This window comes from Neophocaena asiaeorientalis, unplaced genomic scaffold (assembly GCF_003031525.2).
Source record: "Neophocaena asiaeorientalis asiaeorientalis breed wild unplaced genomic scaffold, Neophocaena_asiaeorientalis_V1.1 scaffold283, whole genome shotgun sequence".
Taxonomy (NCBI): Eukaryota; Metazoa; Chordata; class Mammalia; order Artiodactyla; family Phocoenidae; genus Neophocaena; species Neophocaena asiaeorientalis.
Window position 1 is genome coordinate 1,470,686 of NW_020172827.1, and position 26,616 is coordinate 1,497,301.

The 26,616-nt window shown below is 41.8% G+C and overlaps 1 protein-coding gene across 4 annotated transcripts in view; it reads left to right on the top strand.

Moving 5' to 3' along the window:
* Positions 1–935: 935 nt before the first annotated feature.
* PBX1 (PBX homeobox 1) overlaps positions 936–26,616 on the top strand; it is a 320,664-nt gene continuing 294,983 nt past the window's right edge. For all 4 annotated transcript variants that reach the window (XM_024741979.1, XM_024741982.1, XM_024741978.1 and 1 more), the window contains exons 1-2: positions 936–1,275; positions 4,538–4,611. In XM_024741979.1, the coding sequence (XP_024597747.1) occupies positions 1,085–1,275; positions 4,538–4,611 (265 nt within the window). In that variant the 5' untranslated portion in view covers positions 936–1,084. The remainder of the gene's footprint in view (positions 1,276–4,537; positions 4,612–26,616) is intronic.

A 26,616-nucleotide genomic window follows, 5' to 3' on the forward strand; every position in this document is an offset into this window, starting at 1 on the left:
ACTTATTTATTAATCTTTTTTTTCAGCATTATTTAGTTTCATAATCCATAATTTAGTTTCCATGCAACCAAAATGTCACAGTTCAGTATTACTTTTAGCTCTATTGTGATTGTTTTTTAAAATCTATTTTTTACATATGCCATTTATTAGAGATCATTATTAATTATATTAACAGCTCGATTGTTTCATAACAACTTCGTGCTGACAAACTTTCGCTCTCAACAGTTTCCCTGAGCTCTAACGATTTAAAAGGATCAAGTTTTAAATGGCAACGTTACAGCAGAAGAAAAACCCGAGTTGAGGGGGCGACCCACACCGTCCTTGTTCTTTCGTGTTAATTTTATACGTTTGCTTTTAAGTGGAGCCACATTTTTCTCAAGGACAGAACCCAAGTGAGGCAGGCAGGAAAAGTGGGAACTGACTAACCGAGCTGGCGCTTCGGTATCATTGCACCTTTAAGGGCTGGAGACTTGGTAGCAGCTCGCCTTCCTTCCCGGCCCACCTCTGAACTCTGATTGACAGGGCGCCGGGCGAGGAGGAGCCGAAGGAGGCCGAGGAGTAGGCGCAGGGAGGAAAGCAGGGGGAAGAGGGGGCCCGTCTTTTCTCCGATGGCCAATCAGGGAAGGGGGGCGGGGCTCCGGGTGCCCTCCTCCCTCCTTCCCTTCCCCGCCTCCCGGCTTCCCCGCCCCCTCCTCCCTTTCCTCTGCCCCCTCCCCTCTCCTCCTTACTCCTTCTCGTCCTCCTCCTCCTCTCAGGCTGTGGTTTTTCTGTATATGTTTCTGGAGTCCTGAGCCTGAGCTAAACAAAAGCAGGAGGCTGACGGGGCTGCTGGAGTTTGCAGAGACACGGTGGAGGAGAGAGCCTGTGCTCTGCCTTGCCGCCGCGGCTGGGGGAGATCTGGCTTTTGCAACAAAAAAGGGATTTTTTTTTTTTCTTTTTCTTTTGGTCTTCTTTTTCCCCCCCTTCCCTGTTTATCCTGAAAAGGATTTGAAGACAGCTTGAAGGATAAAAAGCCTTGGTGCTTCCCAGGAGCCGAGCCGAGGAGCAGAAGAGGAAGAGCCGGGGGCTGCCGTTGCCTTTGGAGATGGACGAGCAGCCCAGGCTGATGCATTCCCATGCTGGGGTCGGGATGGCCGGACACCCCGGCCTGTCCCAGCACTTGCAGGATGGGGCCGGAGGGACCGAGGGGGAGGGCGGGAGGAAGCAGGACATTGGAGACATTTTACAGCAAATTATGACCATCACAGACCAGAGTTTGGATGAGGCGCAGGCCAGGTGAGATGGAGGCTTTTCTTTTCCTTTCTTGGGGTTTTTTGTTTTTCTCCCTCTCGCTGGGGGAAACAATGGGAACCGAATCACCACAGCGCTTTCTTTTTAAATGTTATTTCTTTGCCCATTTTGACGAGCAACTATATGGCGGAGGAGTAAAATTTGAAGGAGCGTTGTTATCGAAAGTGTAATCTCCCATGCCGTGATATGGCTGTGTATATATATTTTTTCATATATATATATATATATATATAGTGTGTGTGTGTGTATGTGTGTGTGAGTGTGTGTGAATATAGAGGTCTTCATATATATCCAGACAAACACTCAGGCACGCCGAAAATATTGCCAACTGATCCTAAAGCGGCCCTCGGCACTTTTTACTGCTTTAAAAAAGTATCAGAGAGAGCAGAATTGTCAAGTTTTGAACAGCATTACATGACTTCTTGTTGAAGGACTCCGTAACATTACAAAATAAAATGTCCCATGAACACTTTATTTGCAAATTTAGTTGACCCCTTCCCTGAATTAGAGACTTTGGATTTTCTTTCTGGACTACTCCTCCAAAATTAATTTTTATCTTTTCCCCTTTATCTCCCTATTAAAAAAAAAAAAGGCAAGGTAATTCTTTGTCAGTAGTTGTCAGCTATCCAGAAAATATTTTGCATTTATTTAATTCTGTTTCAAGAAAAGCTGATGTAAAGAAAGAAGAGATACTTTTGCTTTTAAACATATTTGGTAGGTTTAAGAGGCTCAGATATGTAGTGTAACTTTATTGTCTCTTATTTTGAGTGGGTTTACTAACCTTCCGTAGTACAGAATGTATGGTCCTTTAAAAAGGGGTGGGGGGGGGAAATCAAGCATGCTCTTTTTCCCATGCTTCTTTCAGGACCACTTAGATGCTACTAAAATAGAAATGAAGGCAAGTGTGTATTTTATGTATTTCAATCCTATAGGATAGGAAGATCTTCATTAAGGAAGCATAATAAAGAAGCTGTGTAGCTTCTCAACTTAATCCACTACCAGGTATATAATTCTCCACTCTAGGATTTTACAGTAAATTCTCTTTTCAAAATAAAACACTTAACTAAATAGCAGCCCACCAACTGCTTGCCCAAGGCCGATCTCGAAAGGAAGAATTTAAAAAATCTAATGATCACATATGTCTTTACAATTACCCAGCTTTGTTAAATCTCAGAAGCAGTTGGGTTTTTTAATCATATATACACAATTCCTGTACCTCACAAGACTTAGTTATATGGAGAAGACATCATTATATGTATTTTTGTCTAAGGAAGATAGGAATTTGAGTTTAGAAAATGAGGAGCAGTTAAAAACATGGATGTTGTGAATTACACTCTTATTTTAGCTGTAAGCGCATGCAACATGTAAACTCAACAGTCCTGAGGTTTATGGGTGCTTGAAAACTTGGGAAGTTTCAAAGACTGGAACTATGCTAAATTTTTTTTAAATAGGGGAAAGTTTTCAAAAATTAATCGGTGCCCTTTTTGAATTTTATTATCCAGAGAAAAGCTAATAGGTAGGGTAAGAGGAAGATTTCCCCCTGGCAGTCTCTTTTTGAATTGGAACAGATTTCTCCATTACATTGTTCCAGGAAAATAAACTCAGACATACCAATAAACTGCTTTAATAACAAGTTTATGTAGCTGAAGGGGCCGGTAAGACTGGAAACTCACCACTTTTCTGATATTTAGTCCCACTCCTTTTTGTACAACTGAGGACAGCCGTGGCTTGGCGGGTTCCTCCTTTTAATGGCCTAGATGTTGAGAGATCAGACACAATTTTGGGATAGTGACATTTTCTGTTCTCTCTCTATAACCCCACTGATGTGCTGTGGCAATGCAATATTTCTGCAAAGCCGTGTGGAATTTTTTGTTGTTGTTTGTTTTTGCATTTGGGCCTTTATATAAGAATACAATTAATGAAAACTCTTTTAAAAGGCCCAGAAAGAAGTCTTTGATACATTGAAGTTTTTTTCACCTTTTTGCTCATCCCACAAGAGAACTAAATCGCCACTAAGCTTTTCTTCTTGGTTAAACAATGTAACTGAGCAAATATTTTAATCGGGTGTTTCCTTTCCCTAGTCAGATCTTCATCATGTACATTTATTATTTACATAGGGAACCATTCCTATTTTAGACACAATGTGTATGTTTATTTTGATACTTTTGAATTTTGAGTTTATGACTCCTCTGATGTACAGTATATAGAGCATGGTTCATGGTTTCCGTTCATGAGGATGTGTCTATTTTTTAACTTTGAAAGGGATTTAAAAAGAACTGCATGTGTCTTGAGTGCCAGAGGTTCCCATTTATCTTTACACATTCATTTTAGTTAGTCAACAGAATTCCCTTAACTAATAGCTGATATGATCAGTATTTTGTTTCCAAAACAATATCCTTCTGCTAAGTGCTTCCAGAGTAAAATGAAGGGAAAGGTATTGTTTTGGTCTTCAAGTGCATTCTGAATACAAGCACACAGAAGAACCAGGTAAATCACTAATCTAAAAGGCAGAATTGTATTTATTTCTCCCCCAGTGGGTGCAAGGTCCTAATTGTAAATAATTGAATTTCAACACCTGCAAATAAGCAGTGTGTACACAAGCGACATAATGTGAACACAGAGAAATGAATTTATTCCCCATATGGGTATGTTTGCCCCCTGGCAATGCATTTCCATACTCTTTAACTTGGGGACTGAAATTTTATAAATTGACAGTTCTACTCAGAAGACCTTTCAAGCATCTTGTGTTTATGAGAATACAGGGGCATCTGCGGAATGAATTCGAACACATGGATGAATTAAATTTGAAAACACACACGGACCGAGAAGCAGACAGCTCCTAGGCTGTGGTGATTGCATAGATTATACAAAACTGTTAACCCATGCATTTGACTCTGCCGTGTATTCATTGCCCTGGATAGGATTATTGGTTTAAGACTTCCACTTGGATTAAACTACTTATTTAAAAAAAAAACAAACAAACAAGCCCAAAACTCTTCCTAAATGGGCATAATTGAGATTAGTTCTGTTCTGTAGTTAAATCCCTACTCTCTCCCTGCTAATTAACATTATTTCTTTTTCTATGGCGGGACTCTGTTTATTAAGTCATAAAGCAATTGAAGCATGCCACAGAGTTATGCTTGGTCTATAATTTTGGCTAAATGTTCAAATTTTCTTCCCCCTGTGCATTATGAGCAGCTTGATCTCTAGAGTCCACCTAAGCTATTCTGTTGTTTCTTTCTTGCAGAAAACATGCTTTAAACTGCCACAGAATGAAGCCTGCCTTGTTTAATGTGTTGTGTGAAATCAAAGAAAAAACAGGTAGGAATGAGATTCCAACATTTAAGCATTTTCTTTGGCCAATTGACCACTTAACCGGCAATCAGGAACCCATTATTTAAATATTAAAATTTCAGAATAGAAGTACTCTCAAGATTGATCGCATATTCCAGTAGGAAGTCCTAGTAGCCCTGCTTCCTGTAAAAGAAAGCACCAAGTTTCTTTGACAGTTATTACCAGGCATTACTGGTTTATTTGCCTTAACTCTCTTCCTGGCCTCTTTGAAATTGAGGCTGAAATAGAGGTTATGAAGGGAAATTTATAGAATGATGTGCCTTTGGGGGAAAAATATGAAAGTAAAAGTCCGTTTCCTGAAGGAATATATTTTGGTCCATCTTTAAAACACTTAATTTTTTTGGAGTTGGGCACCGAGATGCTTAAGTGTTTAAAGTTTCCTTTCCTTTTTTTCTTGTAATTACACGAAGCAGCAAACTAGAGAGTCTCGACAGAGTGTTGTCAAATATCTTTGTGGAAAGCGTCACACAACATCAGGTTATCGGTATTTGAGTGCCCTGTGATTTTATAGCTGGGAGAATCACTGGGTTTAAGAGAATAGAATGCCACGAGCTCAGTCATTCTGTTGTTTTTCTACTTTCTAGACCTCATATCATGGACTAACACACTTATAACACATCCCAGGAGGGCATTTAAAATTTAAAGCAACAATTAAAAAATAGCAGTCATCAATCAGAGGTGTTCTTAAACAACAGATGCTCTGGGAAGGACATTTAGCAACATCCTCTTGTTTGTTTATTTTAATCCTTAATTTTCCAAGGTGGGTGAGTCTCTCCCCTGTAAAAAGAAAGAGTTGAGAAGGCAATCTGAAACCAGGGCATAAAGATGAGGAACGAGGGGTGGTTATATAAAGCGGGGAGCTTCTGCTGGCCCCTGGCTTGCTTGCTCGCTGTAGAGCAGTGCAAAGTACCTGACATCCTATTTATTTATTTATTTATTTATTACAACAAGGAGTGTAACAGTCAATAATTCATATCTAAACCATATAAGCAAGGGCATGACATGAATGAAAGTGACAATAAATATGATTGCATGCCCGGCTGATATACATTGATAAGTTACACATAAAAAAAGGAAGCGGGGGGTGGGGGGAGTGAGGGCACACAGGGTGGCTTTCTTCTTGAGTCCTCTCTGTGTTTCTCTTTTAAAAAAGAAATAGTTTCAAGATGTGACCATTGATCAAATATGTAATTACTCGGGTCTTGAAATGTATGGAAAATTAGTAAGCAGTTCCTTTGTTGAATGTTATTTGTGTTGTGCATGATATCCCAGACAAAGCACCTGAGCAGTGATGTTTAGATCTTTAAGTCTTCCGGGTTGCCTTGCCAAAGCCTAACCTTACGGCAAAGCTGTGAATTGCATTATTTTAGCTGTGAGACACCTTTTGAGAAATGTATGGATTGTGCATACAAATATCAAAAGGCCTTTTTCAGTTTGTCACACTTTCTAGTTTTTTTTTTTTTTTTTTCTATTAACCCGGAGCAGGAAACCTAAGTGTGTATATATTTCTTTCTCTTCTTTTTTTTCCTTCCTTCTCATTTTCTTTTTTCTCTGTTGCTTAATTTACTTGGAATATTTGGTTTGTTGAAATTTGTTACTAATCAGGTATGCGTTCCTGCTAATCTTGCTTTATAAAATGTAGAACCAAGCTCTAAAGGCATATTTGATAATCCAGGCCAAAGAGACTCTATTTTAAAGACACTTTATCAGACTTTTATTGAAAGGAAGCCCATCAGGGCACTTAAATGTATATTGTGGCCAAAGTGTTTAATTCTAGTCTTCTAATTAAAACCTACTGAGGCAGTAGATCAAAGTGGGTGGGTGTGAATAGAGGTCTGGTTCTGGTGTGGGTTCAAGAGTTTGCTCCTTACATGAATATTGCCTAAACTATGGTGATAGGAAGGTCAAAATAATACTCTAAAGGTATAATTGTTGGATTATATATTTTGTTTTTAAGATTTTCTGTTATTGAATGACATTAACATTTGGAGATTTTTAAAAGTCTAAATCACGGTTTTGTGTGTTGTCTCTCAAATAATATATTTAAAAAATAGTTCATTGAGTACTGTAAATTGAAAATGATAAGGATCATTGGTCCTGTGTTAAGAGGGAAATAAACACACACACACACACACAGAGTTTTGGATTGAGAGAGCACCCATGGGTGAAAGTAAAAAAAATAAAAGAGAAAGAGAAAAAAGAGAAAGAAAAAAAGTCCTTTCTCCTTCTTATTCCTCAACTTGTGTATTGGAAGGATTAAGGGGAAGGAAGAAACCTCTCCTGGAATGTTGAGTGTTCGGTGTTATAGGTAGGAGACAACTGCGGTGTGTTGAAAAGGACTCTGATTCTAAAGCACGATTACTTACTCAGGATCGGCCTCACCCTCTTTCTACGAGCCCACAAATCTTACATACGGTTGACGTGTCTGAGACACATAGTGTCTGTAAAGTTGTAGGAGCTCTTTTTTTCTCCCCCTCTTGATACAGAGCTAGTGAAAAGATCAGTTGGATGATCAGGTCACATACATTTCTTCATTGTTTTGGGACTTTTCCTATTGTTACTTTCAAGCCCCTCACATTGAATGAGTATTTTTGAGCTTCCGTCTCAAACATTGTGGAGGTTACTTGATTTAGGGTGGGCTCTGTTTGTTTGTTTGTATTCTCACACGGAGCTCGCTTAGCGGGCTTACCTAGGTCTTTACAAGGTAGGCAGGACCCTGAAAGGAAGCGTGGTGATTGCATTCCTTGGCTGCTTTTGCTTTTTTGATTTTGTGAAGGACTTTCATTGGAAAACTCTAGAAATTAGTAGGGAAACTAGCTAAGATTGTCTTACCAACCTTTTGGAACTTTAAAGAAACACACACGCATAACACCCAAAGTAGGCAGCACCGTCTAGATTACAGTTGATTGATAGGTATTTAGTCAAAAATTACTGTGGGGATATTCAGGAAAAAAAAAAAAAAAAGAGAGAACCCTAGTGTTTTCTTGTTGAGAATGTAGGTAAGTTTTTATTTTGATAACTTCTTGCTTTTTTTAATAAACGCTAAGAACAAGGAATGCCTGCAAAATTCTCAGGCAGTAGATCTCAACAGCAAGAAAGCCCTGTCAAGACCTCCAGCAAGTGTATTTCAGAAGTGGCTTTTATCTCCTTGTTCCTTCTGGGAACATAGAGATTTCATAGAGAGTTTTGGACCATTTAATATCTCATTTTCTTTTTTTCTTAAGAACCTTCCTTGTCTTCTGACATATTAGCAATAGGCTGGGTTTTGTATATGTGTAGAGGTAGTAGGCGGACTCTCAACCACTGTGCCACCAGGGAAGCCCCTTTAACTATATTTTTAAATGTTTCTTGATTTTTAAAAATTTCTGTGTCAAAAATCATGCAGGTTTAAAAATGAGGAAAACACACAAAAAATATTGGGTGCCATTTACTAAGAAGACTATTTATAGATAGTAACGAATAGCTGTAATTGTTGTGAATAGTTTTTACTTTTACAACATAATAGCTATATATGGCACTTTTCAGCCAATTTTCCTCTGCATATTATCTACAGTGAAGTTATCAAATCACTGAAGGAGGTTAAAAAATTATTTTTTGCTTTCTTAACATGCCTTTGTTCTCTCTCTTTTCTTTTTTCTCTGGGTTCAATTAACACCCCCATCACAGACTGTAGTTTTTTTTTCCTGAAGTCTACTGCTGTATTTCACCTTTTTTCACCCTTCCTTATTATTTTCGCCTGCTACTTCTTTTTAGTATAGCAATTACATTATGGGATTCCTAATCGTCGTCTTTTTATAGCATTAGAGAATAATTTGTGTGTGTGTATACATGTGTGTACATGTGTATGTGTGTGTGTGTGTGTGTGTGTGTGTGTGTGTGTGTGTGTATGTAGGTGGAGGGGACACCGTGGAAGGAAGCTATATATTTCAGGGAAATAATTCTGATGGGATTAGGCCTTGAACAGAGAACAGGAGTGTGGAGTGAAATAACTTCAGACAATTTAGAGCTGCCTCTGATCAGATTCCTTTTAGGGTTGACGTGGCAGGAGTGACTTTTCATAGAAGTTCATCTCTAGCAGGCAAATGCAAAAACTTTTTCTTGCTGATGAGAGAATTCAAGTATTTGGTTTTTTTTTTTTTTTTTTTTTTTTGTGGAAGGGACAGAGAGAGAGAAGGGGAGCAAATGAAGGGGAGTTACTTGATTCAGTTTTACTTGAACCTCTGTTTCAGGTACAACGATGTGCTAGGCAGGAGTCAGGTGATTAGACCCCGTACTATTTATTATAATCTGGTTAGAAGCGATAGACCTACAATAATACGGCTCCGTGGCAGACACAATGTGAGCTTATGATGAGAAGAGCCCCTTCTCTTCAGTCGATTTTGTGTCATCCACTTTTAGAAGTGGATTTGAACCAATTCTGGCACCTGAGAGGTGGAGAGGAGGATGCAAAGAACAGCTTGGTCAGACCTACCAGAGTGAGGTCTTTGGAAATTTGGTGTCATTTCTTCTAACAATAGGATGTCTGTGAGGATTGGGAATGAAAAAGATTTAAGTGAAACTGAGGAAGCTGGAAGAGGATTTATGAGTGGGGAAACGCAGGGGAAACTTGTGACTTAGGCCCTGTGGGGTGTTGCGGGCTGGAAGGAGCGAGGGTGTGGGTCCCCAGGTGGGTGGCAGGCTGCAGTCTGGGTGGAGGCGGGCATTGCCTGCTGGCGCATCTAGCTCACTGCTGGTGCCAGGCCTCTCTCACATGCCTCTCTTCACGTGCTTCTCCGTTCTGCTGACATCCATGAACTTTTGCTTGTTGTTGGCAAAATTACAAAATTTACCCCCAAGCAAGCAACCAATCCCAAACCCAGATATCGAACATATTTAAATAAGAAAGCATTTTAATTTTAATTTAAAGCATAACCCTGGCTTCTCTTGAGGCGTAGTTTACATACATGCCTTAGGAAAACTTAGCATTGGTTATCTTAACTTTGGTTTCAAACCTTTGTGAGATGGATGCTGTTATGGTTGGAACTTGGTGTAGTGATTCTAAGCATACTTTTTACCTTTTCTTTTCATTAAAAAATTTGCCCGAAATGTCACATGATTGAGGCAGTGTCCTAGGTGCAGCTCCCAAAAACAGCTCTTACTCATTTTCGTATGCCCCTGGGAGCACCCTGTCCATTTGCATGGCTGTTTTAGCCTGGGTTAGAGGAATATAATAATTCTGGCTCCACTCCTGCCCCTTACCTGAGACGGTGTGGTGAGGGTTAAAGAATGTAGTAACTGATAAATAAAATCAGCAGAGAATTAATGAGTTGTTTGCAAAGTGCTCTGAGCTCCCTGAGTGATATAGGTAAGAGATGCTGTATTTTCTACAGTAAATTATCTCAAGACTCCTATTCTATTCCATTTCATAGTTTGTCATTGTGTTAACTTTTTCTACGAATATATAATTAAGTAGTGAGGTAGTCAGTATGTCCTCAGGAGAGTCCTCTGGTTGAATCTTTTGCCTCATCTACATCTTAGTGATATCACTTCTCAGAACTTGGCAGAGTGATTTCCAGAATTAAAAAAAAAAAAAGTGTAGGTATAGACTGTCATGGGATTATAAAACCTATCTCCCTTCATGGCAGAATAAGGTCAGTAGTGACTTCCCGGAAGGTCTTCTTACCTCTGACGGCTCTGTTTCAATCTCTCAATTATTGGTGGAAATCAATATTGCAATGGGTGGAAAAATTCATCCTTTTTGGTTTAGGTCCTGGTTTCAACTATATCTCCCATTGTCATTCTGTCAGTAAGTGGAAACTGGGGTGGGTCTCTCATACCTGTACTAGTTCTGGACCTACCACTAAGTAGTTATAAGATGACAGGCAGATAGCTTAAGTACTTTTAGGAGAAACTATAAGAGTAGTGGTTAAAGGTTTGGTGTCTGAAGCTGGACCACCTGGGTTTGTATCCCGATCTCCTATCTTTCAGCTGTGTGACCTAATTAAATTTACTAAACTTCTCTGTGCCTCATTTTTTCACCTGTAAAATAAAGGTAATAATGGTACATATTTTAGAGGGCTGTTGTGAGGATTAAATGAGGTAATACATGTAAATTACAGTGCCTGGCATAGAGTAAACAGTCCATAACTGTTAGCTTTTATTATTTCTGGCCCTGTTTTCTTATATGAAAAAGAGAGGCTTGCACCAGATGGTCCCAAAAGACCAAGCCAATTCCAAGACTCTGTGATTCTATGCTGAAAAAGGAAAAATAGTGCTGAATTTAAGATTTGTTTTCTTATGTTTCTCTTGCCATTCTCTTAAAGTGAGAATGAGTTGTATCTGGCCAAAAGGCTGGTCGAGGTTGGAAGAAGAGGGGAAAAAAAGAATGGGTAAGAGCAAAGACAGAGGTTTTTAATTATCTACACACACACTGGACAACAACCTCCTGAAAAGCTAGAATGGCATTTTTAGTAATGGTGTTTTCTTAGCATCAGCAACTGGAGATATTATGTAATCATAGTTAAAAATATTTTCCCTTTGAAAACACATAGGCCCATCCATTCAACTCAAAGTTTCAAAGCAGGAAGAGTAACATAAAGTGAGTTTAGGGCAACCTGATCTCTTCCTGTCTTCTTCATGTGTTCTTCCTTTAGGGAAAATGTTGTATCAGTCATAATAACAACCTTGATACTAGTAGTTTTTTTTTTTCTTTTTTTTAACAGCTTTCTTGAGATGTATTTGATATACCATGAAATTCACCCATTTAAAGTATACAGTTCAGTGGTTTTAGTGTATTCACAAAACTGTGCAAGCATCACCACAACCTGAATTTAGAATATTTTTATCAACTCCCACAAGCAACCCTGTACTCATTGCTGGTCAGTTTGTATTTCTCCTTTTGCATAGCCCCTACTAATCACTGATCTCTGTCTGTATGAATTTACCTATTCTGGACATTTCACATAAATGGAATCATATAATATATGGTTTATTACCAGCTTCTTTCACTTAGCATAATGTGTTTAAGTTTCGCTGTGCTGTAGCGTCTACTGATACTTCATTCCTTTTTATAGCCAAATAATATTCTATTGTATGGATATACCACATTTTGTTTATCCGTTAATCAGTTGATGGATATTTAGGTTGTTTTCATATGTTGTTGCTGCTCTGAACATTTGCATAACAGTTTTATGTGGACATGTTTTTCTTTCTCTGGATATATATATACCTAGGAGTGGAATGTTAGATCATATGGTAACTCTATGCTTAGCATTTTGAGGAACTGCCAGACTGTTTTCCAGAGTAGCTGTAGTAGGTGTATTCTTAAGTTTTATTGTAAATAACACTAAATTTGGTCTTCGTCACTCTCAGCATTATTTTTCAGCCTTTTTCTTCAATCACTGATCTTTCTTCTCCTCCATGTGTAAGCGTGTACTGTATTATTTTTCTTCTTTGATTAAGAAGAAAAACATTTTTTCTAAGAAAAAATATTTTGATACATTTATTTGACTTGAAGTGTGCATGATCAGGATTTATGTGAAACCTCTCTCAGAGCTATCTGCATTTTAGAGAAGAAAAAAAAGCAAATCTCTACTGCTAGAATCTCGGGTGTCAGGTTCCCAGAGAAGAAGACCTTTGCCAAAAAGATCAGACAGTTTTTTTGAATAGCAATCTAGTATGCTAGAAAGAGCATGGTCTCTGAGTCAAACCAATCTGGATTCAAATCCTCACTTGTGTAATGTAAGTTGATTTAACAGAGGTTCAATTTCCTCATTTGTAAAGATAATACAATGTAGGCTTGTTGAAGGACTAGCCAATATGAAGCACATAGTTCCATGAGTATGCTCAATACGTGGCAACTACTGTTATTTTTCTGAAACCACGTGGCTGTCTACCACTGGTCTCATTAGTTTGACCCCGTCTATTCAGGTTCGGTTTTCTACCAGCTCTGGCCAGGAGTTTTAGGGGCTCAGTGAGATGCTTCCTGACCCTGCTTTTAAATGCTTTAAATGGTTTTCGATATGAGAGGGGAAAAAAGTCAGGGGCAGAGCTCAGCAGAAGTTACCCCAATATTCCTGTGCCTCCTTCCTTCAATCCTAGAGTTCTAGGGAGAGAATCCCATAGAACAGTGCTGTGCAGTGAGCACATGTCATTCTAAATTTAATGTTTTAAATTTTCTAGTAGCCCATCGGGGAAAAAATAGTAAAAAGAAACAGGTGAAATGAATTTTAATAACACATTTTATTTAACTCCAAATATATCTAAAATATTTCAACATATGGTCAACATAAAAATTATTAATAGGATATTTTACATTTTTTTTTGTACTAAGGCTTTGAAATCAGTTGTGTATTTTACATTTACAGCACATCTTCCATTTGGACTAGCCATACTTCAAGTGCCCGATAGCCACATGGGGCTACTGTTCTCCATTTTGAAGAGCATAGCCGTAGAATGGTTGTCCTGGCATAAATCTTTGTTTTGTTCTTTTTTTGGCATAATTTTCACACTCTAAGGAAGAGTGTGAAACTTGATTGTTCCCTACTCAGACTTGATCCGGTCGTTCTGCAACAATTGAAATTGGTTCCTGATGGATAGCCATGTTCCAGAATAAAGCTTATCTAAGGCATTGTTTTCTGGCAGGGAATATCCCACTACTGGGAGCCAGGATGAGGTGTTTCCCCTTTACCTTCTTCTGTTATTTTACTTTTTTTCTTTCCTTAACTCCTCATTTTATGGTTTGATACCTTATCCCTAACAAAATCTGAAATGTTCCCTAAAATAGAATGGGTGGTGGAAGCAGCCACCTTGTTTTTGTACGGCTAGGATACAATGGAAAAAGAACAGAATTCAGTGTTTGCTGGACCCTGAATCAAGAGTTCTAAAGCCTAACACTGCCTGCCTCCAAGTTACTACGTTATTTTGAGAATGCCATTTAACCTCTTGGTCTCAGGTTTCTACATCCATGGAATGGGCCACTCTAAAGAGCCACTAATCTGACCCCACGTTTCATGGATCATGAACCCCAACATAGTCTCTGCCAAGGCCTGGATACCTAGCACTGAAAGCAGGTGAAGCATTTATGAAACACGATTCTTTTTTCATTGTTATGGCACTCCTGATTTATCCTCTGACTCCTTATATCTTTTCCAGACAGTCATGTAAAACTGGTTATGGTGGTGTTAAAGCTGCCTCCATCATTCAAGTTGAGCTGGAGAAGGCAAACCGGCAGGAAAAAAAAATTAGTGTTTTTTTTTTTTTTAAATTGAAGCATTCAGTATCACATTTACAAGGCCAGCTGGAGGCCAGTCCCAGTTTAATCCACCTTGTTGACTCCATGACTGAATGCAAATTATGTTTCTTTTGTGTCCTATCTATTTGTAGCTATTGGATTCTAGACTGAAAATTGCTTTTGGAAAATACAAAGATATATGGTTGCAGGCTTGGAAGTGCAGGATACGTTTGCCAAGTTCATATGGTGCAGCGCAGGAAGTCAGGAAACTTGGGTTTGATTTTCACCATAGAATTGTGGACAGTTGCTTGTTCAGTGTGCCTCAGCTGAAATACTAAATTAATGTCTGTTTCTCACCTACCTGTCAGTGGGGCTTCTGGAAACAAAGTGAGGATATCTAGAAAGATTTGACTTTCCTTAAGAAAGTGTGGTTCAGTTAAGTGTGAGAAGAAAGTTCCATCTGTTTGTCCTGCTTTGAGACAGGGTTGAATCTGCTAGTAGGGCAAAGGAATACATTTACCTAGTGGCCTGTGCTGGTAGGGCTGAGAGATAGCTGTCAGTCAGTCATTTTTCTGAGGGCTTTAGGTGATTTGAGCCCAAGTCTTGTCACTGTAAGAGAATCCTCCTTATAATTACCATTGTTAATAGAATTGAAAGTTTGCATTTATATTTTGTCCCTAACAAAGAGCGCCTCTCAGAGACCCTGATGACGAGCCCAGCCTACATCTATTCTGAAAGGCTCTCTGTGGATACGAGTGTGTAGACGTTAATTCCTCTCTACAGAATTTGCATGCAGAGGCTCTAGGGCCGTGCACCCTGCTTACATTAATAAACGTTTAAAAACAAAGCGCGGGCAACACATGCACCGCTTTCCTTTGTGTGGCCTCCTTACTAGGGTGCTTGTAATCCCTAACCCCTTGCGTGGGAAATGCGTGGGTGGGTGGTGATGCTGCGCGCAGCACGGAGTCTGAAGGCCGGAGAAGTAACTAGATCGTGTGAGGAATAAATTAAAGCAGCTTCGTCCCGAGGCTAATCAAAGGGGAAAGGAGAAAACAACCAGAAAACACATGAGATGAGAGAGCCTGTTTGCTTAGATCAGGTGGGAAAGAGAAGTCGGAGTCGTCGGGAAGGAGTTTAAGGGGATGCATTACGAAATAAAACTTTGGGAACTTAAGAAAATGCTAAGAAACCTTGGAGGAGCGGGGTGGCCGGCCACATGGCCTTGTGCTAAGCAGAGGCCCCTTTCAGACAGGATCGTAATGCTCTGAGCTGGGCCTGGGTAGACGGGCGCCTGGGTCTTGCCGCAGCAGCGCGCACAATTAGCCTTTCAGAGGAGTGGGCTCTGGGGGAGCTGCGAAGCCTCCTTGAAAGCTGGTGACCTCACCACGGGGCTGATGCTGATGCAGGGGTATCAGCGCCCGCCGCCTTCGCGTTCCCGGCCGGGCCCGGGGGGCCTCCTCTGCGCCCCGCAGGGCTGCGCGCACTGGCAGGGAGCCGCCGCCCGGCGCAGAGCCGGCCTCGAGCCCCCGAACCCCTGGCGCGGGCCGCCCGGGCGCGGCCCGGGAAGCCGAGAGTCCCCGGAGAAGGGCTTGGTTGTGTTTTCACCGATCCCTTCCTTTTGGGCGCCCCAGGATCCCTTCCTCCCCCGCCACCTCCTCTCCTTAGCTGCCCTCACTCTCCAATCCCCGAGAGGGAGATAGGAGAGGACCCCCACCCGCCAGGGGGAAAGTCTCGCGGGAGTCATCCTTCCTTTATTAAACACCTCTCAGTCTGGGCTTGGACCCTCGCAGCCACAGCAATCGGAGCCTCCAGCGAGCAGCGAGGGTTGCGGGGGTCTGTCCCCAGGGAGCCAGGCGTGGGGTCTGTGCCGCATTTTCGGTATGCAAAGTGGTCGTGCAGTGCAGACGCTGGCGGTGGTGGTCTTGCATACAGAAGTGAAATTCAGAAGGCAGCGTGTAAGCACGTGGGTGAGCGTGTGCGGGTACCCGCGCTCACAGGCACACATCTTAATTTGCAGCTCCTTGCTTAGTTGCCTCTGTGTTGTTTCCTCTCTATTCAATAAATAGTCCAGTTGATGCTTCATGGTATTGAAATGAATCAACATAATCTGAAGTTACTGTAGAAACCCTCTCCCATCTTCTCTCTCTCAGCTCTTACAGGGAGCACATCATCTTCCCCTGGGGAGATTTTTAACCCAAAGAACCTTGATGTACTTTAAACAGCGCTGACATTTGTTTTCCTTAAGCTTGGTCTGATTTCTTTAACACTTGAAGAAGGTTGGGTGCCTTCCCACGGACCTAGTTTCTTATGTGCTGGCTTGTCTTATCTCAGAGGAAGGCTTCAAGGGGCCTCACGCTGCCTTCTTTTTGCGAGAGTCTTCTGAAAGTAAAGAATCGATTTTGGTAGTTTGCCCCCCTCCAACCCATACACACATAGTTGCCTCCCCTCCCCCACCTAGCCTGCTGGAGCCAAGGCAGGAAGGGGCTGTCATCATGCTCAGGCCTAAGGCATATTACTTTATTTTTCTTCTTCGAAAGTTACACCAGGAAAGATGTTCTTGATGTGTGATTGTTATTCTTAAATGGATTCTTGTGCTTTCTTATCATTGCTCTGTTGCAGCCTCCCTGGGCACCCACCAAGTCCTCTAATAGACCCTCCAGAAACTTTCTACTGAATGAATGTGGTAGAGCAAGAAGGTTGAATTCCCTCATTACTTCGAAAATCTTTGAATTCATTCTCTCTATAAATTTCCACCAGCCTAGTCTCTGATCCACCAGCTGAAGAATGAGGCCCGTTATTAATTTCACAGGATGAGTTTCTCATCCCAGTAACTCTGGGGGAGAGGATGGAAGGGTTACTATATAGGTTGAGAGTTCACATGTTCCTTCTGTTACAGATGTTACAGCTAAAATATAAGAGTAGCAATACTAATACCAGCAATGGGGATAATAAAGAATGAAAATGATTGCTTCCCTCTGTTCCTGATTTGGACACTGCCACCTCCTACTCATTTACCTACTCATTTCCTCTTCCCTTTTTAGGTGTTTCAGGCTGTGATATCTTGGTAACTACAGCCGCAGATTAACTTCCTAGAGGCTTATACGAAGGAGAGAATCTCCCTAGTGGCTTCCATTTGGTCTTAAGTATGCAAAGATTGGTTGTCTTTTCAAGATCCCAATAGAATATGTCTTCTCCTCACTTATGTTGACTTATGTCACCTCTTGAATGTTGGCTTTCATAAGTGAGGGTCATGGAAGCTTGACTGTTTTTAAGTAAGTTTGACCAGATATTTTTGAGCGCCATCATTTCTGGAGATGTTGGGCAAAACTCTTATGTCCCACAGGTTGAAAAGTGAAAAAGTTAAAAATGAATTCCTGTCCTGGTTGGGTTTAATTTTTCAACACCAGTTAGACATTTCATTTTAGACCTTCTGGAGGGCATGATGAAATTGCAGAGTTGTATACTATTTTAGCCCATTCATTGCTGTAGCATATATTTATGAAACTTCTCTGTATAAGGCATGAAAGACACCGAGGAACACAAAACACAAATGTGCCAGCGGTGGGCCTTAACCTCAAGGAACCTACAGCCCATAAGGGGCCGGTATCATGGTCATGATCTTTGTAACATGGGCAGCTGACTTGCTTCCAGAGCCCTCTGCCCAAGACAGGACTCTGTTCCTTACGGCCAGGAGTGTATCTGAGAATGTTATTCCGACCCAAAGTTCTTGAACATGCAGGGTGATACACGTGGCAGAATGCTTTCTTTCTTTCAAAGTGTGCTGATTTTTTACTTAGGCAGCCTGAGAAATGTTCTGTGTTTGAGTCCTCACATAGCTGGCCTTCTTGCTTTTCGCTAAACCCTGCCTCTGCTTTCCTTTCCTTTCTGCTTCCCCTTTCACTCTCTTTTGTTCCCTTCCTCCCCTTCAATGGGGCATCCCCCAGACCCTCAAATCACTATTTGCCCAACCTGTGACCTGAGACCACTTGGCATTTCCCTGGGATGGCTGGAATTTACCGCCCGCCGAAGAGGCATCTGTGACATTTGCTCACCTGGGCGGCTTAAGCTACAGGGTCCGTGTGGAGGGACTGCTGAGAGGAAGTGTGAAATTTACCTCTGTGCGCCAGGGTTCTCGCCAGCAGGGAGACAAACAAGGATGCTTTTGAGAAGCTGGAATTAATTTTTATCAGGGTATGCATATATAGTTCTGTATATTCACACACACATTTATTATGTATTCAGTAAATGCATGTAGACAATTTGTGCATTATCTGTCATTTTCTAGTCATTATTTTAACAAATTAAATTTTCATGGTTAGCTTCATCTTTCACATTCATACCCTCCCCTTGCACAGCTCCCTTCTTTCCCCCCCTGCTGGTAGAAGACACTGGGTTAACTTGATGCTCTTTGAGGCCTTGTGCCATTAGACCTACTGTCTCCTTAAGGTTTATGGGACTCCGGTGATGGCTTTCTCACTGTGGCTGGCTCAGCCAGGCCCAGCCGTTCTGCTGGTGAGGAAATAGCTGCTTGTCTCTTTGGATCAAACTGGTCTAGGAGCTTGTTCAATCCAGTTACTGGGACAGGCCAGCCCTGGAGGCTTCTCCTACTCTTGGAACACACAGACGCACAGTCTGTCTGTCCTGGCTGTCAGCCGAGGAAGGGAGGCAGGCAGTGTAGATGGTTAAGCTGTTACTTTATACTCATGTTTACCCTATCCAAGTGATTTGAAGGGAAGACTGCCGTGGGCCCCAGGCTGGGAGAAGAGTGGTGGTGGGTCATCTTAGCACGAAGCTGAACGGAAAACGTCAGCGGAAGTGATGCCCCTTTTCCCCTCTGGAGCAGGAAATTCTTCTGTGCGCAGGTAATAATAGTTAATGCATAGAGCACATGTGGAGCTACTATCGTTGCCTCAGTTTTTAAGATGAGAAAACTGAAAGAGAGTTTCATGAACTTCCCGAAAATTGCACAGCTTATGAGAGGATCTGTTGGGACAGGTTTGACTCAGGAAGTTTTACTAAACGTAGATTTTTCTACCAAAATTTTCATTCCCATTGAGTGACAGCCCTTCAGCTTGTGATTCTTCCCAGAAAATCCCGTGGAATCCTACTCAGGTGTCCAAATAACAAATCATTTGGCTTGCCCACTTCTGGTCCTGTTTCTCAGGTACATGAACTTCATTATCTCTTGGCTGTGGTTGGCTGTAAGACGTAAATAAAAGGAGATAAGTCCAAAATTCTCCCTGGGCCTGTTTCCTGGTTTTTGTTAGGCCCCTGCCTATTTGCTGTTTTAGAATCTACCTGATTTCTTTCAGGCAGTGTGCATGACTTACTTTCATAGGTGGGCTAAAGCTTGACTGCCCGTCTGTTTTATATATATTTTATATCTATGTCATCTTTTCTAGCTCCTTCTCAGAAGCCTAGGACTCGGGAACTTAAAGCCGGACACAGTGTCTTGTTCTTGCATGCCTTTCCAGGTCCTGCTGTCCTTCTGTCACACCTGCGTGTGCGACTGAATGGAAGCTTCCTTGGTGAAACCAGAAAGTCTCACTTGCCCAGTTGCAGAGCCAGTCTTTTCAGAATGGCACATTGAGCAGCTCCTGTTTTTAATGAGTGGGTGTTCTCAGCTTAGAGGAGGGGACAGCTGCCTCCCGAGGACCTGGGTGGAGATGAAGTCCCCGGGATGGGCCTGGATGGTGACGGTACAGGGCTTGTTATCTTCACATCACCCCAGGGGCTAGAAGGAAAAAAAAAGAATTCAAGGTATCTTATGTTTAAGTGTATTGTTTAGAAAACAGTATAATCCCAGGAAGACCTTAATAAAGAAAGTACATTATAAAAGAAAATAAATTCACCTTTAATTGTACTGCCCTAGCTCAATATCTATTATAAGTCCCTCACCCACGTTTATATTTTCTTCCTGTCATTTTCCTTATGGCCATATGAATGTTCTGTTTCTTGGAGATGATTATATACTCAGGAATGAAATCCTCTTCTATTTATGAATAGAATCTGTTATGTATCTTATTTATTTATTTGTTTATTGCTCATCTCATTTCAAAGAGGAATTCAAGCAGCTTACCAGAAGGTACAAGCAAAACGAAGAGATTTACTAAAGAAATGAGGAAATTAGAAGAGAAAATTAAGGTAGAAAAATAAAGTGCAAGGGAGCATTAGTATGTAAAATTGCACGCACAAGATGCTTTCTCATTGTCGCCTTCCCAAGCCTTTGGCTGGTAAGGAAATAGCTTCTTGACACTTTGGATCAAACTAGTCTTAGGACCTTGTTCAGTCTAGATCCTGTAGAGGCTGGCTATAGATTTGACTGTTTGCTTCCTGGTAGCAAAAGCAAAAAGGGAAACAGGCTCGATTTCAAATTTCAAAGCATTTAGAATTGGAAGTGAATCAGTTGTTGGCTGCATGCAGAATTTCTCCTGTGGTTCCTAATAAGATGCTAAATGATATGATAGATGTTGCCCTCAACATATAAACAAGTTATTATATTTCATATTTTACTGTAGCCCTTTATGTATAACGTCCCCACCACACTTGCCAGATCTTATTATAATTATTGGTTGACAAACGGACTCCCTCATTAGGCTAATGAATTTCTGGAAAACAGTGATTAGAACTTACATGCCCAGCATATGTGTAGTAAATACTCAGTTAATAGTTTTTGAATTGAAACACTCTTTTATCTTCTTATCCAAAAAGGGGGAAAATCCATTCATTAACATTTACTGAGAATTGCCATCAAAAAGAGGGATCAAAAGTTCCTGCCCTTGAGGAGTTTATGGTCTACTGGCATAGATACATCTTAATAGATACATTGTACTCTAGCTTGATAAGTATAATAGAGGCATGAACATTTTTTGTGTGTGAAATGATGTATAAGATTGCTTAAAATGCACTCTCAATACAGCTAGCTTCTCCTTTTGGAGTTTGGGGTTTGGATCCTTAAGCCCGGAGAGGGGAGGGTAAAAACAGGAATGATGAGGGCATCTGAGTGAGGAGTGAGGCCACTGTCTTGCAGATTAGCATTTTCATTTCCTTTCTCTTTTAGGCGGGAGGTCCTTGGTTAACTACCCCAGCCTCCCCAACCCCCAGCTCTCTGGGATGAGGGTGTGATGGGGCCTCAGGGAGGTAGGGAGTGGGACCCCTCTTTTGGCCTCTTCCTGACTTGACCTGGCAGCCTCAGAGGGAAGACTGTTCGTTTTCCCGCTGCCCTGCTGCCCGTCAGAGTGATGGCCACCACTACCATTCCTGTAATGACTTATAGAGAACACTGGATCCTAAGACCAGGAAGAACGAATGATCCCTGGGACATACTTGTAAAATAAAGAGTGAAAAGAACAGATAACTGCCACATCTGGCTTTTACCCAGTTTTGTTAATTTTTTAGTTATTCATTGTTATATTAATCAGAGAATTTTTACGTTCATATTTCCCTTTCTCCCTTTTTTCCTTTCTTCCTTTCTTTTTAAAAACCTTTACCCGGTGCTGACTTCGAAGCTAGGCACAATGGGAAATGCAAGATAGGACCTTGTCCTCAAATTGCTTATCATTGGGAGAAAATAGAGGGGGCTTCAGGGCAGCCATTGATCAGGGCCTTGCAGGTGACCTAAGTATAGCACAGTCTTTAACCCTCTGTACACTCAAAGTTTCCAGAAAGATGATTGCAGTTTTGTCTGAGATTGTAAGCTTCTTCCCCTTCCAGGTGGTAAACTAGTGAGCCATGCTTGATTCATCTCTGCATACCTAGCACAGTGCTTGGTATATATGTGATGCTCAGTAAGTGTTAGTTGAAGGAAGGAAGGGAAAAAGGAGTCACAGATAATTCATCTAAATCTGAATCGTACTTATTTCTATTTTCAGACCGCCTATCTTAAGAAATTATTTCCAAAATTACTGCTGTCTGCTGTGAGCGTACTAGTTTCTGAACCTTATGTGTGTGCTTCTGCAATGTGTCAAAAAATAAGAAGACAGGATGGAAATCCCTCTTAGATCTATTGGATCACTCCAGTGAAGTGCTCCAAACCCAGTGCTCAGAGACAAAGAGGTTTCTGGTTAGAATCAACCTGTTATTGAATGGCTCCTCTGAGTCTGGGTTTTCTGAGTTATGGTCTCGGCCTTGGGGTGATGAAGGGTGCTCAGGGTGTCACAAGGTAGACGGAGGGGCGGGAAGAGTGTGCAAGAGACGTCACATGAGAACCGTATAAGACAAATGATAATCAGATTTAGGAAGCTGGCTAGACACAACCTTTCAGTGGGCGAGGCAGAGGTGGGAGGGGCAGCTGCTTTAACTAGTCAATGGCTCAGATTCCAGTACCTTCCTTTTATTCCCATCCTCAAATTGTCCTGTCTTTTCCTATCTACAAAGCCTCCTCTTTTTTCTTTCCCCTCTCCCCAAAGTTATGCCAGCTTTCTCTTTGCTTCTGCTTCTGACTTTTTGCCCAGTTTTCCTCCCATCAGGTCAATTGGAATCCTGGAAAAGGACTCCTCCATTAGATAATAATAATAGTAATAGTAATAAATACAAATAAACCCAAGAAGTTGAAAGTGTGATTTTTTTAAAACGTGAAAGCTGTTGTAGACCCCACAGCAGGGGAAGTAATTGAGTAAGAGGCTCTCTGGGCACCCTCTACACTTCTCCCCTCACCCCTCCCAGTGTAAGCACGGTGTAATTTAAACCTGTCCTTGGGGAGGAAGAAAGGAAGAATTGCCCCCACCTTCCTCCTGCCAGCCCCCTCCCTGCTTGAAAATTCCTAGTTGGAGTCTGTGGTATCTCAAACCGGGCTGTCACTTTTCAGGGTCACTCCCTGAGGATATCCTTCCCCCATCCCAGTGCAGTTCAGATGTTGCCAAGTGAAGAGTATCAAAAAGCTCATTTTCCCTACACATCTCCCTCCTCATGAGCCCTGTTCCCTGTAGGGTCCTGCGTTTGCTTTAGTGGCTTTGCTATTTGGGCTTCTCCTGGGGAGAGTGGGGATGTTTGTCTTAGACCAGGAATCTCACTGTGGACTTTGAGGAGGGCTGTGTGGTCTTTGAGGGTCAGTACACTTAAATAAAAAGTGTCCTGAAGAGTTCCTTTGGCTTGATTCAAAGACCACCAGAACCAGTTTCTTTGATTCTCTTCTGTGGCTGTTCCACTCTTTTGCTCAGCAGAGCCACTCTGTTTAAGGCTCTTCTACTTGCCAAGACTCTCACCCTGAGTTGGGCATCTTGGCAGCTAATTACAATGGATGTCTAGCAGAGAAACTTTTAGCATTTTGGTCTGTAAACTTTTTTCTTTACATCTTACACCCATGTGTAGTTTTTTTCTTGAATAAGACCCCTTTCCTTTGTGTCATTAATAAACAAAATAACTTTCGATTTATAGTCTCACCCCTTTTCTCTACTATCCCTTGAATAAGCAGTGCTTATATACATTCATTCATTCATTCATTCACTCATTCATATATTCAACAGATGGCATCTTCCTAGGGTACTAAAGTCAAAGAGAGAGAAAGAAATCTGGGAACCTGACAGTACAACTGTGATGTACACAGAGAGGGTATGTGCTGTACTCACACCCTTGGAAATTAGAGCATTTTTTAGTATGTTGAAAGAACCGTAAATATAGATGATCACTCCCATAATCCTACTGGCAAATCTACCTGTCAAACCAAATAGGAAGATGCACCCAGCATCCACTGCTTATGTTTAATGGTTTATCCTGGTGGAGTTATTGCTCTAATGTATGCAGACAAATAGGAATAAGAAGAGCAAAGGATACAGAAGATACATGTGCATCTATGTCATTGCTTGCCCAGAGGAAGCTGCTCATGGGTGAGGATGCTATAGTTATCCCTGCACAAGCCTCAAACACGGCACTAGGCACGTGATGAGTGTTCAGGAAATGTATGTTTTTTTCCCCTCTTCATTTCCAAAGCAAAACAGAAACACCCAGGCCCATTTGGAGCAGCTCTGTGATGCAGGAGAACAGATTCTGGCCTGTTCTACTATTGAGTAGATAGGTAACGAGGGGCCTGCCACTCAGGCCAGCTTCCTCACCTGTAAGGTGGGCACTATTACAATCATCCCCCTGGCTCTGTCCACTTCCAGGGAGGTTATGAATCTCCAGTGAGATATGGGTGTACAATGCGTTGTCAATTACAAACGACAACCCAACTTGAAGATTTTTTTTTCTCTAACCTATCCTGTCACCACTGCTTACGAAATCGAAGCAGAATCGAAGAGAGAGAACTCACAGATTGGCCGGCATGTGCAGGGCTGATTTAGAACATGGCATAGTTTTAGCAATCTTGTTGAACACAGAATTGGTGGGGCATGCAGTGAATACGGAGCTCAAGATCCCAAGAGAGTTGAACAGAGAGGTGTGATTGAGAGGTTTGACGATGGCCTGTTGAGGCTGTTATCCCCAGAGGGAACTTGAAGATAGAGGTGAGCTGCCCACAGAGAGAACAGCGGCAGCAGTCCACCAGGATTTTGTACGGAGAATGAAACTTGGAGGTCGACCTCACAAACCCTCACACCTCACACTTAAGGATGGCGCCCAGGATGATGGACACAAGGGAGATAGCAAATGTGGTTTGATGTTTATGTGTGTGCCTATTTCATATTCCCTGGTTTCGTGCACCAGGCCTTAGGATGCTACGGCTTCTGCTGTATCTTCAGGTAATGGGTACCGGTGTCTTTCACTTTGTGTGGATAAGTTCCTGAAAGGTGTTTGGGTCCAGTTTTGATAACTGTGTCCTTTATCTGAGTCCACTCCTTCGCTTCATGGAAACAATGTGTGTGATGGAAAGAACCCTGGATGGGGACATTACAGAGAGCAGGGACTTGGGTATGTTCCTTATACTCTGGCAGTCTTGGCCGCCTTATTGTTAAGTGAAGGGATTCAATTTGAAAGATTAAGAGGTCTCTTCCAGGGCTAGGCTTGTAGCACTCCTTTTGTAGGGCGAAGAGCCGTTTTTGTAATGTGAATACTCACATCTCATAATGTTTCATCTGCCTTTTTTTGGTTATTACTTGACAATCTTTGTGTGTCTGATTTTCTTGAGGAGGGACATCAGGCACACTTATTCGATGTGTGGAGCTTATCTTCCTATTCATAGGAGTGCAAAATGAGAGGTTTTCAATACACAGATTCCCTTGCTAACTCCAGTTTCTCAGAAGCTTAGTGAATGGTCATCTCGTTGGTCCATCTATCTGCCTCTCTCTCTCTCTCTTTTTTTTTTTTTATAATTTTGATTGGAATGCAGTTGATTTACAGTGTTGTGTTAGTTTCAGGTGTACAGCAAAGTGATTCAGTTATGCATATACATATATCTACTCTTTTTTATCTATCTGCTTCTTTTCATCAGTTTCTTTTTTTTTTTTGAAGTTGTGCCCACTTGCAGCTGTTGGGCACTTCTGCTTCAAGAAACAGCCTCACATACACCACCCCGGGGGGTGTTCCCCGGGAGAAGTAGAGAGAGAATTGCCAGATGTTGTTGTAGCATCCCTATCCCCCCACTTCCCAGAGCTTTCTAGCCCTGGAAGTGTGAATCTCCCACCCAGTCACTTAAGCCCACTTTTTATATGCAGAATGAGAGGGGAAAGAGCCCTGGGGCTGCAGGGAGGCCTTGTCCCCTCTCACCTCTCCTTGCTGGGACGGACAGCTGATTTGGGGGAATTGAAATCCAGAGTCTGAGGCAAAGACCAAAGGACAGAGGCCAGACCCAAAGTGGCTGCGTGATGGCAGCCGGGCGCAAAATGATTGAATGAAACAGGGATACCATCACTGGGAGCTGAAAAACCTCACGTCCAGATGTGGTTGGAGAGGTTCACAGAATGAAAGACAGTCCGATGAGTGAGATACACACGCCTGTAGAGTACAATAGAAAAATCAATAGTAAGTGGAGGTGAAAGAGTTCTAGCCGGCTTTTATTGAGCACAAAGAAGACAAACTGGCTTTTGCAGTGGTTCCAGCTCTATGTTAATGGTGCTTTTTAAAAAACTCCTGTACAGGGTAGGGGGGAAAAGTCACACAGTAGAAGTTGCCAGCCTGGACATGCAAACACACACATACACACAGATGATGAAAAAAAGAGAAATCAACTCAGGACTGAACATTCTCGGGTTTATGCATATGGGTTTATGCACGTGATGAAGTGTGCTGCAATTTTACATGCATATTTTGGACTATCAGATGGCATAGGGTTTGATCTGTCTTTTCCCATCCCTGGTCCCTTCTTCCTTCCCTTCGCTTTCTGCAAGTCTAGTGTGGCTTTATTAGGAATTCCCTTTAGTTTAGGGGGAAAAAAAATTAGAGGGAGAAAGAGAGACCGGCTGGAGGGGGAAGAAACAAAACTAGCTCTTGGCTGGCAGCCCACAGCATGGGCCCAACAGCCGCGTTAGAGAGCGGTGCCCTGGCCTTCTGTTTTCTTAAGCACACCCCCCTCACCCACAAGGTGCCCTCTTTTTCTCTAAGGGGGCTGAGGGAGGCTGTTTCTACCCTCCTAACCTATTTTTTCCCCCTTCTGTTGTTTAAAGAGAATATTTCTATCTCCTTTTTTTTCTTTCTTTCTTTTTTTTTTTTGAGGCTTGAGCCCAGAGAGCAGTGAATTTCTCCTTGCTGGCCTCTCCTCTCCTCCCCAGCCCCCTCCCTGATGAAGAGTTCATCCAAAGTTCGCATCCAGACTCTGAACAAAGTGGCCCAGACCTTTTCCTGACTCCTCACCCTTTGTCCTCATCACTCAGTGACAGACAGGAATCAAATGC